This window comes from Aptenodytes patagonicus, chromosome 3 (genome assembly GCF_965638725.1).
Source record: "Aptenodytes patagonicus chromosome 3, bAptPat1.pri.cur, whole genome shotgun sequence".
In the NCBI taxonomy this organism is placed as follows: domain Eukaryota; kingdom Metazoa; phylum Chordata; class Aves; order Sphenisciformes; family Spheniscidae; genus Aptenodytes; species Aptenodytes patagonicus.
The window spans coordinates 110,361,359-110,377,455 of NC_134951.1; the positions used below are offsets into that span (position 1 = coordinate 110,361,359).

The 16,097-nt window shown below is 41.1% G+C and overlaps 2 protein-coding genes across 5 annotated transcripts in view; one reads left to right on the forward strand and one right to left on the reverse strand.

The window, feature by feature from the left end:
* MIA3 (MIA SH3 domain ER export factor 3) overlaps positions 1-11,947 on the forward strand; it is a 28,968-nt gene extending 17,021 nt beyond the window's left edge. For 2 of the 3 annotated variants that reach the window (XM_076334619.1, XM_076334621.1), the window contains exons 9-29: positions 1,953-2,041; positions 2,197-2,274; positions 2,371-2,481; positions 3,351-3,422; positions 3,636-3,740; positions 4,537-4,659; positions 4,773-4,896; positions 5,749-5,804; positions 5,886-5,976; positions 6,106-6,244; positions 7,948-8,049; positions 8,149-8,209; positions 8,300-8,335; positions 8,427-8,494; positions 8,788-8,885; positions 8,998-9,129; positions 9,340-9,408; positions 9,537-9,613; positions 9,756-9,827; positions 10,485-10,641; positions 11,023-11,947. In XM_076334619.1, the coding sequence (XP_076190734.1) occupies positions 1,953-2,041; positions 2,197-2,274; positions 2,371-2,481; positions 3,351-3,422; positions 3,636-3,740; positions 4,537-4,659; positions 4,773-4,896; positions 5,749-5,804; positions 5,886-5,976; positions 6,106-6,244; positions 7,948-8,049; positions 8,149-8,209; positions 8,300-8,335; positions 8,427-8,494; positions 8,788-8,885; positions 8,998-9,129; positions 9,340-9,408; positions 9,537-9,613; positions 9,756-9,827; positions 10,485-10,641; positions 11,023-11,363 (2,201 nt within the window). In that variant the 3' untranslated portion in view covers positions 11,364-11,947. The remainder of the gene's footprint in view (positions 1-1,952; positions 2,042-2,196; positions 2,275-2,370; positions 2,482-3,350; positions 3,423-3,635; positions 3,741-4,536; positions 4,660-4,772; positions 4,897-5,748; positions 5,805-5,885; positions 5,977-6,105; positions 6,245-7,947; positions 8,050-8,148; positions 8,210-8,299; positions 8,336-8,426; positions 8,495-8,787; positions 8,886-8,997; positions 9,130-9,339; positions 9,409-9,536; positions 9,614-9,755; positions 9,828-10,484; positions 10,642-11,022) is intronic. The other variant, XM_076334620.1, reaches the window with a different exon arrangement.
* Positions 11,948-12,671: 724 nt separating this feature from the next.
* The window catches only part of AIDA (axin interactor, dorsalization associated), a 31,220-nt gene continuing 27,794 nt past the window's right edge, over positions 12,672-16,097 (reverse strand). For both annotated transcript variants that reach the window (XM_076334623.1, XM_076334622.1), the window contains one exon: positions 12,672-15,425. In XM_076334623.1, coding sequence (XP_076190738.1) covers positions 15,329-15,425 — 97 coding nt within the window. In that variant the 3' untranslated portion in view covers positions 12,672-15,328. The remainder of the gene's footprint in view (positions 15,426-16,097) is intronic.

Below are 16,097 nucleotides of genomic sequence, written 5' to 3' on the forward strand. Positions count from 1 at the left end.
GATTTGGAGAAACAATGCAGCTCACACCTGCAAATTAAAGAAAAAGGCAAGGAAAAACTCCACCTTGTTCAACATAAATGTGATCCATTGGTTTACTGGTATAGTGGTGGTTTTCTGACTAGCAGTGAATCTGCTTTTGCTTGTGGCTTCTCACAAAAAGCAGTAGCTAGTTCCTCTTGCCTTTTTGGATTGAGGGGAGCCTGAAACTGCCTGCTGTGCAGTTGCAAAGAGACCTTCTAAATGGAGACCTAAATATGCAGATATTCCTGTGGCTAGCACATTGCTTTTTGCAAATGCATTTCTCCAGCTTCAAGTATATAAAATTAAAGTGTGCTGAATGGAAAGGAAATAGAACTCAAAGTAGGGCAATTGCTGAAATTCATAATTGAATACAAAACAAAAATATGAAAGAATTGTCTTCACATGAACTCTGCGTGTTTCCTCTTCACAAACCATGCTACTTATCTGTCATTCCTCTCTAATTTCATTGTAGTTATACCGCAGTTTCCTTCTATATAATTAATGCAGAATTGGTGAGCTGAAAAAATCCGTCTTGGATCCGTAAGGAGATTTCTGTGCTGCAAAATAAATATTATTGGAGGGGGAAAAACATCAGTATCAGTGTTGTAGAAATTACTTAGGAGCCCGCCTTTTAAAAAAAAAAAAAAAAAAAGAACACAGATCTAATCCCCTTTTTGCTTCCCCCCCTAATATTCTTCTGTATAATACTGTATAGAAACTACCAAAGCTAAGAGCAAATAAGTATTCTTCAAGTGTGATAAAATTCATGTTGTTATTAAAATCTTTATCTAAAATGGAGGAATATTGACAAAAGTGCATGAAGAAATAGATTGCATTTGGAATCCCAAAGATAAAATCTATTATCCACTCTTCATCACAGTAGTAAAATTGGGAGACCAAGCTAATGCAGGGATTCCTGCCCCCCTTAAACTGCTGAGAACTATCTCGTACCTCAGCAGTCGCTTGTTGGCTCTCCTCTCCCCCAAGCAGGAAGGGCTGGGGATCCTCTGGCCTGAAAGCCCTCCTGTGGGAGGGGAAGGAGGAGTAGCAGTTGCCATTGCACCCTGTGGGATGCAGTTGGAACAACCAGTGCTTCCTGTGTGTGCTGCAGGATTTGCTGTGAGGCAAATGGGGCTTGGGGTGTTCAAATACGGGGGTGGTGTAGGACTTGAAAAAGAATGACGATTGGATGTTTCTTTAAATTAATTTGCAATAAAATAATTTAAGTATGTTAATGATTTTTGTTGAATCCTGAGCGTTGGTTGGCAACTTTTTAGGTTGAGAAACAAATGCGTGCCTAAAGAACAGTTGCTCTGTCACAGCCCTTTTGAGGTCTGTGAGCAATAATGTCTGTTGGAAAGCCATGCAGTTCCTTGAGGCTTACTGATGCTGTCTGCTAGCTGACACTCTCTTTTCTGTTCCCAGTAGGTCTTTCAGAGCTTTCATCCTATTATCTTTGCTGACCAAACATTCAGTTTCAATACAGCAGGCGGAGGTGGTTGTTAGGGAAGGTGTTACATCTCCCTGAGTGTCACAGGGACTGAGACTGCTCTGACATCCTCACTGCCAATTCTTCCCTTGAACATACCTCATCTGTGTGTAGCCAGCACCTTACTCTGCTCTGCTGTGCATTCTCTGACCAGCTTCTGTGAAGTGGATGCAAAAGCTATATGCTTTGTGTCAGTGTTCAATGCTTTTACTGTCTCGTTTTCAATCCTAACTTTAAATGAAAGCTGGAGATGCTTAGACTCCTGCAGAAAGGGCTGACTGCCAGGGAACTGACACTATCCTGATTTGTGCTTTAGTCCTTACTTGAAAATGTTCCCTAAAGTGGTAGTAATGATAGCTCTGATTCCCCCCCTCCTCTTCCTCTCCCCCCCCCCCCCCAGGATATGAAGTACAGTTACTGTAAGCTTTCTTTTTCTTCCTAGTGACTGAAAAGCAGCTTGCTGAAAAGATTAAAAACCTGCTACAAGAAAAAACAGAAATTTTAGAAAAGATATCAGAATATGATCAAAAGGTATTGTTCTAGGTTCACGTCCCTTTGCTTCCTAATTTTTTGTTATTGGTTTAATGACACAGTCAATGCAACAGCTAATATATTTTTATTTTCTATTCTTACTGAATATTATGTTGACAATTTCCTCAGCTCTGTTTGGTTGTTTCTGTGCTTAGATAAAGGAAGCAAAGGAATCTGTGAAAGTGGCCCAAGAACAAAAAGATGTTCTCTCGGATGAAACTGCAGGGCTTAAGGTAAGAAACAGTTAGCTGTCTCTGTACTGAAAGCAAAAACATCAATAAAATAACTTGCTTTAGTTGGTCTCTCTTTTTTTTTTTTTTTTTTTTTAGGACACTGTCAAAGGACTGGAAGAAGCAAATCGTCAGCTAGATGACAAAGTAAAAAATCTGCACACAATGCTTGAAACAGAGAGAAAAAAGAATGAGAAGAAACAGAACAAGGCAAGAGCAATCACACTAATGTCTTATATTGTCCTTAACTTAATGTGCCCTAAAAGCTGGTCACAACCTGATGGGTAAGCAGATAGAGGTAGAGCAAATAAGATGAATCATCTGAAAAAGAGAACTGAAATGTAGTTTCAAGTTCATCCCAAGCTCAAGGGGGAGAATCTATTGATTGCATGGTGGTTGGTTGGTTGGTTGGGGTTTTGGGTTGTTTGGTTGTTTTTTTTTTTTTTTTTGTAAGATCTTGATGAATTTGTGTGGTTATGTGCTTTTACACACAAACGGATGTATTCAAGTCTTGGGCTAGTCTAATACTTCCTAGCCAGAGCCAGGAAGTTCCTTAACACAATATGGGCTGAAGGTTTCAGGTTGGTAAGAGGCGTTTTCTTGTATTTAAAGGAAGCATCTAGTTCTATAGTAAGTGTGAAGATCTCTAAGCTGCCTGTCATTCTTGTTGTCTAGAGGTGGTACTTTTTTTTTTTCTTTTTTTAAAAAGCCTAATTTTCTGTAGTAATGGTAAGCTCCAACAAGTTCTTTGGTGTTTTGATCAAAGGTTGTTGCTAATGACAGCAGCACGTGGTACTTTCGTTCTAGACTGTGCATGTGTACAGGGAACTTTCCCAGCCACGGATAGGCAGAGTCACAGGGAGAATTCGATTCTAATGTGCTGTGTGTTTCTGTTCCTTGCCTTGCTGATAAGGCAGTGCTGTGTTGCTGCTAGTCTAATGGGTGCTCCAAATGGAAATTTGTTGGTGTTTTGACTTTCCTATTATGCTTCCAAAATATACAGCTAAGGTAATTACACATTCGGGCTAAGACATGCACCAGGCTAATACAAAGTCACTGCTCATCTTTTTCTTATATAGATCTCCGAAACCCAGAAGTCCTTGGAGAAACTTCAAGAGGCTATCAGTGTGCATTCTGTAGAGCTTTCAGAGGTAAAGCATTATCTACATCCTCTTACCAGTCACAGGTACAGGTTCTTGTACCAGGAAAATTCGTATTTAGGTTGTAATTGAAAATGCTAGCTTGGCAGATTCCAGGTTGTTTGTGCATATATACCTTTTTCTTTTCCATTGCTGGGTAATACATAGCTCTTGCTCCATTACAGTTTGACTTTGTCTTTTTGTTCCTTTTTCTTTCATATGTAGGTGCAGATAGCCCTTAATGAAGCTAAACTAAGTGAAGAAAAGGTGAAATCTGAACTTCATCATGTGCAGGAAGAGAATGCTAGGCTGAAAGAGAGCAAGGGGCAAGTAAGTTATGCCCAGGCCAGGCAACTGTGTTTCTCTTCTGAACAAAAAATCGGGGCTTTATTCCTAGTTTTCCTGAGTATAATTTCAGTGTGTTTCCGTTTTCTTAACATGTCAAAATTCCTCATTTCATATTATCAAGATAAAATTTAAACCCCTTGCACCTGCCTGCACAGGCTTTTTGTGCAGGTGAGCCACATGTCTTCAGTATGAAGGCTTTGCCAGTTCCGGTGATTCAGTTTTTGTCAGCAACTTCACAGAAAGTCTGTGCTGATGTGGTGGTCACTGCATGATTGGGAGATTGTTGCTTAGGATCAGGACTGAAGGAAGTCATGCTAAAGAATTGCCAAAAAGCAATTCTGAAGTGAAGCTAAATGGGGAGGCCCTTTAGGCCTGAAATATCACGACTTCTTTTACAGATAATTGTAAATATCTGTCTGTTTTCTTTCTCCATATATAAAGTAGATGGCCTTTTAAGGAATGTGGTTTGATTACCTCTGGACTGCAATTAATTCCTCATATTTTGAAGCGTGTGAGCAGTTTGGTTCTGATGTTGGGATATTAGCTGAGAAAATGTCAAATTTGTAAAATCACCTAATAATATAAATTGCAAAAATATTCTCAGCATCCAGTTCTACCAATTGACTAGTGATGAGTGTGATAACTGTGAAGTTTACCCTTTATCTGTGATCTGTGGTGATCAGTTATCACTAGAGCTGGTAGCAGAATAGACTTTAATTACATATATCCTGTACTAAAAATAAAACAAGTAATCATCTTGTCTTGGTGCTTCATACAGCTGCTAAAAGAAGCTGAAGGTTGGAGTGAGAGGCATACTGAGCTCAGTGAGCAGATCAAATTGTATCAGAAGTCTCAGAAGGACATAGAAGAAGCACTTGCCTACAAGGAAAATGAAATTGAAGTAGGTTCTTTATAACAAGCTTGCTTTAAATATTACACATCATAAAATACTTTGGAATAATTTGCAAAATGCAGAGCAATTCTCCTTCACCGAACCTTTGATTTCATTACTAGGTTTTAACTAACTGCATTATGCAGCTGAAGCAGCTCGACGTGGATTCAGCATCTGAGGCCAAGAAGGATGGTGAAGGGCGTGAATGGAGCGCAGGAGGCGATCTGGCCAATGGAGAGTTGCCAGGTACAGTAATCCTACCTGCTGGCTGATACGCCCAGTGGCTAAAGCGTATGCGGTGGTACGGTCATATCATGTCATATGGGGACCAAGAGGAATCCATGCATGTAGCTGCCTGTGGGTTAAGAGGCTGCCAGCTTTAATCCTCAGACAACACAAAATACCTCCTAACTGAAGGGAGAGACCATTAAAAAGGCCTATAATTGCCTTTAGATTACTGTTTAGGTATATCTTAAGCGTAATGACACAGTTTTAAAGATGGCATATAAAGGCTAGCAGTTAAGAACATTCCAAAAGCTGAGAATCTCAGCTTTGTTGTTATGCTACATTTATTTTTAATATGAATTTTTAATGAGTATTGTGCTTACCTCTGGTTACATAACTAATTTACGTAATCACATCTTTTAAATCTGAAAGACTGAAATAGACATCTTCAAAACTATTCAGGAAGTTTGTCATTCCTGAAGTTGCACATGTATTTGCTACGTCTCTGGTTTTGAAGTCTTTTTTAATTTTCCTTTTTTTCTAACCATACAGTATATGTGGCTGGAAATTCCCACTTTTTGGTTTTCAGATAGCATGTCTGATAACAGATACTGCATTCGTATTAATGTTAGTGTGCTGGCTAGAAGGAAGTGACGAGAAGGAATCCTCTGAATTCCTTTTGGAATAAATCTAATAGTTCTGCTGTGCTGGTCATGGAATTGCTATTGTGTTTTGTTCCCCACCTCCCCCCTTTTTTTTTTTTGGACCGTGTAAGGAGATTTATCCCAGATTAAAATGTATGGAGTGTTATTTTTAACAGCTGTAGAATTGTGGTTAAGAAACAGGGAAAACAAAAATATTTTTCTCTTCTAGATAATGAGAGTGAGAAGATGAAGACTCAGATCAAGCAGATGATGGATGTCTCCAGGGTATGCTGCACAAGATATCTAATAAATGCAGCCACATTACTGCTATGCCTAAGATCATAAACTTTCTCCTCCTATTTTCAGGTAAAAACTATGTTATCCATAGTTGAAGAAGACAGAAATCTTCTGCAATCCAAACTGAGTGATGAAGTAACAGCAAGACATGAGCTGGAAGGTAGGCTTAGCAAAAGAATTGCTTAGGATGAAGTGATGTTTGTAGTTTAAAAAGAAACTGTTTAAGTGGCATGACGGTTCTCATTGCAACTTTCTTCAACTTCCTCACCTACCTTTGCTTCTCCAACAGAGCAAATAAAAAAACTAGAACATGACTCCTGTTCGCTCCAGTCAGCCAAAGCTCGGCTGGAAAATGAGTGCAAAACACTACAGCAGAAAGTGGAGATTCTTGGTGAACTTTACCAGCAGAAGGAGATGGCACTCCAGAAGTAAGCCTTTCCTTACTCTTCCACAACAGAGCATGTTATATCATATGAACTATCCAAATGCTCTTTGCTCAGTGGGATCAAATAACTTCAAGTTGTATTTGGAGTGAAAGGTGATGACTGCCGTTTCAGTACAGTTGAAGCCCTTTTTTACTCTTTCCACTATTCCAGAGATTCTAAAAAGACTGTCACTTTGCACACACAATATTGCCTTCTACCATAAAAAACAAAACAAAAAACCCCCTCCAAAACAAAAAAAAACCCACAAGTTCTGGAGAGGGGAAATGGGTGGCTTGGTCTGCAAATTCTGTGGTTGCTATCTCACACTGTCCAGAAATGTCAAGGAGAATATAGTGGCCATTAAGAATTGTTTCAGTTACTCAGATCTCAGTTCAATGAGTCTAATTCTCATAATGTAGAAACTTAGTATTTTAGCCTTGTGAGCTTTTTTGCATTCTCAGAGAGCTAAATTAAGGTTGAGTTCATGGTGGTAGATGAGATGAATGAATTGCTAGCAGTGAAGAACTAGTTGTATGTCTGTGTTCATTCCTCATTTATTTATTCATTTATTTACTTACTGAAATGTCTGTAATACCATCTCAATTTTGTGGGGAAAATTTGAGATAGGATTCGGGCACATTTTCAGCTAAATTCCTTAGGAAAGCTGAAATTGTGGAGGAGCAATTGAAACTTCTAAGGTTCAAGCGTGTAGGCTGGGGGAAGCACAGGGTTGAAACGAGCTAAGGAATTGAGGCTATACAGCACCTCAGTGGTGAAACTGCCTGATGTCATAACTTTAGGATCCAGGTGTAGTAAACACATAACAGAGGGGAAGGATAGCCCGCCTTTCAAGGAAAACTTCCTCTTGACCTCTCTGAAGGATTTCTATTCCTTCCAAAACTTTTAGGAAGTTACACTGCCTGTTACTACTTCTGGATTCGAATGAAGGACTTACTGTAATTTTTTTCTGGAAATGTAGCCAAGGAAATGGATTATGTTTTGAACTGGCTATTAGCAATAGTCAACTTACTACTAGTTTAATGGTTCCAGTTTTGTGGGATAGCTCTTGTAAGTTAGAAACACATTATGGACCTCTTAAATACTTCCAGAAAAATGTTAAAAATGAAAAAATTAGTGAACCATGAGGTTATAAAAAGACTGTGGAAATTGGTCATGTAATAAATTGGTATGGAGAATACCTGGAAAAAAGGTTCTTTCCACATGGTTGATGACTATTGAATGTGTCTGTCACCTGGGCCCTAAACTCCCCCTTTTTCACTACACATTCATTTCTTTCCCTTGGTTAGATGTCAGTTCTGCATATTTCCTTGTTTTATACCTTTGTAAATCTGGATTAGCATTTGTAGAATTGGTAAGTATACTACAGGATCTGAAGAGATGAACTGTCTGCAATTGTTAGATTCTGACAAATCTTTAGATGCTGACAGAACTTTCCAGTCAACTCTGCGCCCTTCATTTTCAGGTTTTATACACAAAGGGTTTGTCTGTTGGTTTCAAAAGACAGTATTTGTCTCTAAAAAAACCCCAACCAAACAAAAAAACCCCTCTCTTTATTCTCTCTCTGTATTCTCATGCATTATAGATTCTGATATCGTTGTTAGCAGGGGACTACTTTGATTTTGAGTTGTAGTAGATGTAGGATGGTGGAATATATGGTGCTTTTTTTTTTCCCCCCTCCTATGCAGAAAACTAACCCAGGAAGAGTATGAGCGTCAGGAGAAAGAGCAGAAATTGTCTGCTGCTGATGAAAAAGCTGTGCTGGCCATCGAGGAAGTGAAAGTTTACAAGTAACTTCAGTTTCTGAAGACTCTTGTTTTCCTATATTTCAGCTATTGAAGAAAATTCATTTAAACCTCTCTCCTTCCCCTCCTTTTCCTTTTGTACAGGCAAAGGATCCAAGATATGGAAGAAGAATTGCAAAAAACAGAGAGATCTTATAAAAACCAGGTAAATTTCCTGCTTGCTGATTCTTATGTCACCTTTTACTGCATACTAGTAGTTGGACAAAATAAGCTAAAACGCTTCTTTTCTTCTCAGATTGCTGCTCATGAGAAAAAGGCGCATGACAACTGGGTAAGAATGTTCTTCCTTTTCTGATGCAAACAGTTTGTATTTGAGTTCAGGTTGGTGCAGTTAATGCAGTTGACAAAATTTTCCCTCCTAGCTTATTGCCCGCTCTGCCGAGAGAGCTCTGGCTGAAGAAAAAAGAGAAGCAGCCAACCTGAGACAAAAGTAAGTACAGTACAGACCATTTTTATTGCTCTTTGAACACACTCCGTGTTGCTTGGGAGAGAAGAAGCTCAAACAATGCAAGGTGCACAGTTAGCCTGCTTGCTCAGAATGTGCAGTGCATATGTGAGTTACTAATTTTAAACTACTATTAAACTGTTTTGATGGTTAAAATAAGATTTCTTGGTGAAAGCTGTAACACTTTACAATGCAGTTTGCCTATGATACTGTTACATTATAACAAATACGACTCACATGTATTATTTGAATAAAACACCTGTATTTTTTAAAATTAGATTAATAGAAGTAAACCAAAAAATCGTCATGCTTCAAAGACCATTAATTGTAAAGCCCACTCCAGACAGACCCGATCGCCAAGTCCTACCACGGCGAGGTAAATGCTGCTGTTTCTCCCAAAACTTTGGTCTTTGAGTCAATATATCCTAAAAAAAGGCTATGGTAAACTGTAGAAAAGTAAATCAAGTGTTTTTTCTTCTTTGGCGTAGGGCCCTTAAGCAGAGATGGCTCTTTTGGCCCATCACCTGTGAGTGGAGGAAATCCATCACCCACACAGATGATAGAAGTTCCTCCTCGGCCCCTTTCTGCTCCTCGAAGGGAAGGCTCAAGAGGTGAATTTGGTAAGCAGGGAAGCTTCCCTTCTGTGATAACTCTCTCTTATGCTGCAAACCCAGGAATGCTAAGGTCTGACCTTGGTTCTAGGGATAGTGGTAAGTATTGATACCTATTTTATTAATACACAGATGGGTGATAATTTTTTTTTTTTTTTAATATAGAAATAGCTCAGGCACGTGTTGATTAGGATCTGTGGGGTTCTTGTTTCCCTTAAGGTGCAGTGGTAGATGGCCCCCCTGCTCCACGAAGGCCACCAGAGTTACCAGGAAGGATGTCTGTTCCTGGTAGGTTATGTGGCCTGCAACCAACTGCAACTTACCCAGTTATTCTTTCACTTCAGAAATGTAATTTGAAAAACCATGTTCCTTATCCCACAGCATGGTAAGACATGCATCCGTGGCTCTCTTTGCAGATCTCGGACCTGCTGTAGCATCCCTGATCAGTAGTGGGCCAAGAACCTCCTCCCCTTCCACAGCAATGGATGGAGTGGTAAGCTGAAAAAAACCCAACCTTCAGGAAGTGTTTCTAATACATGATTCACTGTACTTCCTGCTGCTTCTTTAACTGTATCGTGTTCTGTCTTGTCTATATCCTGTCACTATCCTTATTTGCTGTCCAAAAAAAAAAAAAGCAACCCTCTCCCAAAGAGTCTGAAGCCCCCTGTGTAACTACTGATTCACCTTCATCTATTGAACCAGCTACAGTGAGTATTCGGAGGCTGAACATGGCGTTACTCTGCTTTGATGGAGAGGAATAACAGGCTTGGTGTTCTGAACTGCTAAATAACAAAATGCTCTGCGAAACTAACCAAGGGCTTATACCTCTGTCTTAAAAGGTTTCTCTAATGATGAACAGTTGCTGTCTGGTTTTTATGGAATTGAGGAAATGAGATCTTTCTTGTTAAGGACTGCAGGCAAACACTTTGGAGTGACTACAACAATAATCCCAAGAAGCTGACTTACCTGTGGTATTTAAGCACAATTCCATATGTAATTCAAGGTGCCAGGCCCTTTACCAAAGGGGTGTCCACCGAGGACACTTCAAAAGGGATTGAACTTTTCTTTAGTACAGCTTCAGCTAAAGAAAACTTGTCATCTCAGAAGGTACACTAAGCATTCACTCCTAGGTAGTGCAAGCAGTGTTCTGGGTGAAGGGACAATGATGGTGCAGTAACTTTCCCTATTTTTCTACTTGGTTAATGTGTTTTGGGGTGTGTGGTGGGTTTTTTTTTTCCTTTTTTTTACACCCCCCCCTTTCTTCCACCTCTTGGCCTTTGGGTGAGTGGTTGTGGTATTCAGCAGTGTCAATACTTCTCTGATGCAGTGAACAACACACTGAAGTATAACCTAATCTTGCACAGGCTAATGCTAGTCCCAAAGGCCCACCTTCGTTCCCTGGGACACCTATCATGACCTCCCCCGTGATGGGACCTCCGCCTCAACCGCCTGTTCGCTATGGACCGCCGCCAGCTCCGCTCCGTGGGCACTTTGGGCCTCGACCTCTTCCTGTGCCCCTAGGTACAGTTGCGTTGCCGTGTGCTGAAACTTAACTTTTCCCACCGTGCTTCTCGGAAGCCTGGTACAGAAGTGAGATCTGCCATCCGTTAGCACACAGCTTCCCCACGCTTCATGGGGTCTAGCTGTCTTGTTCAGTAAGCTTGGACAGGTGGGTTGTTTTAAGCCTCCTTAATGCCAAGGTGTTTTTCCTTGTTTAGCCTAAAATGGAAACCAGCAGCCACACGTCACTAGAATATAATTCACAGCCTGTGACGTCTGCTTGTGACAGTGACCCACACCAGAGCTGCTCCAAAAAATGAAGAAATGAGGAACAAGTCAGGAGCTTCACCGTTTAGGTTAAAGCAAGATGTCATATAACGCCGTGTTTTCCGTTCCTTCTAGTTCGCGGTGCTCCCTTGCCACCTCCGGCTGCAAGAGATTTCTTACCTGGCCCACCCTTAGGAATGAGAGATCTGCCTCCTGGCCCACTACCACCTCCTCCAGATCCAAGAGGCTATGGACGTGGGCACCCTCCTTTTCGACCCCTAGGTCCTCCTGGCCCAAGAGATTATCCTCCAGGCCCACGGCTACCCCCACCTGGTTCAAGAGACTATACGCCTTCTCCTAACAGAGACTTGCCTCCATCAGGACCTAGAGACTACCCGGCAGGCCCTCCACCACCACCGCCGCCACCACCGGCAGGCTCAAAGGACTACACACAGCCTCCCGCCCAGAAACCCTAACTGCAGCGCCTGGTCAGCAGCTCAACGGAATGGACTCTAGCGCACTTCCTACGGTCAGGATTTTAGGAAATGGCTCTCTATTTGAAGCCATTTGTCTCATTTCAGTATATTTCAGCTTTTGCGGGATCAATTTTTATCCAATTGCAACAGACATCTTATGTGCATTTATGATCACCTTAAACTCATCCATCCTCTTGGGCTGCAAGAACCTTTTTGTGATGGACTTGAACCTACTCTAAACGTGCAATAGAAAGGAAGTACCTGTGTGGCTAGTTTTAATTAAATGTAGCCTCTGTAACCAGTTGGTGAATGAACTAATTTCATGAAAAATGTAAATCAAATCATTTCCTGTGGAAATAATTTTTAAGTAAAATGCTATCCTACCTGCCTTCTCCATCACATCATTAAGCTGCAGTTACTGTAGGCCAGGGGTTTACGTGAGGACTGTGAGGTGGTTTTGTTGTGGGATTGTTTTGGTTTTTTTTTTTTTAAAAGATGCCTGGTCAGAGATCAGAAGCACAAATGACACTGTATTCAAAGGAAAGTTATAATAAAAAGCAAAATTCCTTTTGCTAAACCCTGAAGGCTTTGTTTCAGTGCCATTTTTTTGTTCAGAAAGGACAGTAATTTAACCAGAGAATGCTACAGCCATGACCAAGTTCAGTAATTGAATCAAGGCTGAGTAACTGCCGCTGCTGCAAGATTAACGACTGCATTACCCTTATGCTGAACTAGTCTGGCATGTTACGGATTTGCTTCACGTACTGAGGACAATGGGGGATACAGCCCTCCGCAGCTGAAGGCGGAACCTTTATGAAGTTGTGTACTTAGTTTGGAAATACAGGTGAATGCTCCAGGATTCTAGAAACGAAGAAATTTCATAATCACTTTCTGCTTTCAAGACTGGCTTGCAGCATTAAGCAAGGTTTGAGAGCTGAGTTCTCATCTTACTCAGTATTTAAGACCGATTCAGCTTCTTTAGCAGTAAGGCTGTGTTTTAAAAAAAAAAAAAATAGTAGTTTTCCATAAAGCAGAGTGGGTGTATGTAAAGCACAGTAATCTGTATTGCTTTAAATCAGTTTGCATATGCAGCATGCTGGATAGCTTTGAAAACACACCCTATACTTGTAGATGTTCAAGGAAGTCCCTGAATGTAAGTGTTAGTACAAGGATGAGTATGTAGTATTTGACATAGCAGGACACTTACTTATCGAGATGCTAAGGTTTTTCAAAAGTGCTCTGTACAAAAGTAAGCCTTAGGGAGGAGGAAAAAAGGGAAAACAACTTAGGAATAATAAAAAACCCTACTGAAAGGCCATTACAGCTTTACTGCTGGAGTACAAGCAGCCATTAAACTTGCCATCTAGGTGTTACATTCTTACAGTACAAGTATTAAGCTTTAGATTTAAGATGAAAGACAAGACAACATCATCAAAGCATAAAACAATACAAGAGCTTGTGTTGTGGGAGCAGTAGTCCTTTCGGTGAAAGACAGTTCACAGAAAAAACGCAAAGGGTAGAAGCAACTTTAAAAATGGTATTTCACACTCTACAGACATTAATTCACAATTAGTTAAATACAAAGCTCTACTTGTGTATTTAACAAAAATACTTCAAATTTGACATTTCATATAACTGGAGTTAATACAGACATCTACAAGCTGGGGAAGAGGCAAGGTAAGCAGCTGAAACAATGGGTTTGTAATTCAAGTGAAAGTGTTCAATTTGCGTAGTGGCTAATGACACGCACGCTGGTGAACATTCGTGTTCAGGATCTTTCCTTCCCCCGCACCAAGCTTTGCGATGTTCAGTGTCTCCTCCCGCGCCCACCCCAGCTAGCGTTAACAACTGAAACCTGGATGGAATTGCCCTCCGGGAGCACCAGGAGGAGGGCGCGGGTGCCGAGTCGCAGGGACGCACACACAACTGACCGCCGTCCTTTCACCAGGCCGTGAGCGACACCAGCGGACACAGGAGGATGGCAGAGCCAGGGCAGAGCCAGAGCATCATCCCTTGCCGAGCGAGACGGGCTGTACGCGTTGCAGGGACGCTCGGTGCTACAGCTTCTTAGGTGGTCAGGAAGAAACCTGAGCCAGCCAGGGACCACTGGCAGGTAACGCAGCTATTGACCAAGCTCAGACTTACTTGCAGCCGTAGACCAATGCTTTGCTCCAACCTTTTGCAGAGTTCAAAGGATGATTTTTATTTATTTTTTAAGAATGCACGTATCCTCCTTTTGTCTGGTATCCAAAATGCTGCATTCAGAGGTATTTCCGTAACTCATAGGGAAATCTTTTCAGGGCTTGATACTCAATATATCGGATGTAATACCATTGGGGTATTGTAAAGACCCGTAAACAGGAAAATTCAATTGCACTTTTTGTTTCTTCCCCTCCAACGAGTAGTGGAATTTGAGGAAGCGTTGCTGACTTTTGTTGTAACGCCTAAATAACGTCATCCCTAGTTATACCAGAACAGAGGGAAGGCAAGAAGATTAGGACATTCAAAAATAGCTTTTTATCCTAATCGATACGGTAAAGCCAAAAATGCTGAACGTCTGCCTGTAGACAGACCGGTATCGTAAGGAAAAGCAACATCCCTTCCATTAAAGCATAACGTAACATCTTGGGGTTACACGACAGGAAAGAGGAATCGGTGATACATCTGCACCCAGACTGTTTAAAATAAACCTAATATTTGACACTGTTTTGGGAGCTGGGTCTTCCGTTAGCATAGCAGAGTATTTAGGCACTAGTTAGATATGCAACAAGTATATCAAACCTTAAAGTATTGTATTAAATATCCACGCAAATATATGAAAGATTTGACTGGGTTCTACTTCTGTCCCTTTATTAGGTCAAAAGGTAAATGCAAGTGTGTCATAATAAGCCAATGTCCTGCAGCTTATTACACACCAAATCAAAAATACAGAAAATAAATGATAATCCTATCTACTTACATAAAAAGGTAATTTTTAGAGTAAGTTTCCAGACTTGCACAAAATATGCAGAAAACTGCATACAATCAGTTTCCATAAGAACAGCAGTTTCATGTAAAAGGTGGGTCAACCTGCTAGCCAGATCTACTTTACCAAAAGCTCTGGAAAATGGATGCTTGAACACTGAGGGGCCTGTCCTGCTGTCACTGAAGCGGTGAAACACCCACCGCCACGAGGATGAAGCCCTGGAGAAAGCCTCTCTCCGCCCCCCACCCACCTTTGCAAATCACTCTGCGACAAGATACAGAAAAATTAGCTCTGTTAGGGAGTAACGGTGATTTAAAGGATTGTGACACGTATTGTATCCAAAACTCAGTACAAGTGGGTCAGGCAAGGCTGTTAAAATCATAGTTCAGTGTTCTCATCTGCAGTTGTCCTCCTCCTGGCCCGACCAAAGCAGAACAGCTGACCGAGGAGCTCTTCTGCAGCCACCCCACTTGACCCAGCATCCTCCTCTCTCTCACTTCAAATCACTTGCAGTATCTCAAGCTCCTTCCCGCCCCGCCTCCTCTTTCTCCCCGTCTTCTGCCACCCAGCCCGCTACAGAGGACTCCGAAATGCAGATGAGAGGAACTACAATAGCACAGCAAGTGTAAACAGGTTAGTATGCCTGCCACATCTTTATTGCTACAGGTTTGGCAAAGGGGCAGTCTCCATCCTTGGCTGGAGTTTGAGGCAAAAGGATAATAACGGTTAAGATAAAAAGTGATGAACAGCAAAATTAGGAAAAGCAGTCAACGTATTTCAGGGCTCTCGGAAAAACCTGTATCTGGAAAGTACTGGGAAAAAGACTTGCAGTTGAATGGTGGGCTTGCCTCTGACCCTGAAGTAGTGCTGTGCAGTGTGTGATGGTCCCGTCTGACCTACTGGCATGAATACAGTCGTTTTCCTGCCCCTCAAAGGCTAAGGCTACTACACACAGCTACCGTGACTTGTGGTTCAGTTCACAGAAGTCTCACAACTAGGGTCATTCCTTGTGCAATGTTTGATGGAGGTGAAGGTAAAGTGGTTTCTTGGTCAACAGTTGCAATTTCTTCCTTTTAAAGTCAGTGGGTTTTTTGTACCTGTAACCACAAGAAAGTGAGTTAATCCAAGTGCGAATGGCTGCGTAGGAAGATGAAAGCCTACTAGAAAGCTTGTCCTGTACAGATCTTTCTTACTACCGTAATCTTTTAAATACATCTGACAAGACTTACTGGAAGCAACAATAACGAATAGATTTACAGGAAGAAACTCAGACCAGTATTTTCTCTGGATTATTATTTTAACAAAACAAAGATTTCAATTTTTAAATGAACGTGAGCTTTTTGTAAGGAGAATTCATGATATAATACTCTGGACTGTAGGAAATGCAGCGTCTCCTACTTCAGTACTCCGTATCTCAGTACTTCAGAAGTTCTCCAGCTAGCACAGACCAAGAACTCTTCCTAGAGATGCCCAGAATTCACCCTCTTCCTGAAAAAAACCACTCAAAAACCTCACTCAGACCTTCAGCCACACAGTAAAGGCAGGATGCACATCATAACCACTGCAGCATAACTGGCTAATCTATTTCTTTGTCTATACTTGGAGCAGGGGGGGAAAACCAACCACCCAACAATGCTTTGAAATGTTCATAAAATTCAATTGCAAATCAGTATCCCACGTCTCAAATCAGTTTTCCTTTACAGAAGTTCTGCACCAGAAGATTGTGGGAGTTGAAATATTTTTTATTTTTTTTTAAATATAGCTGATCT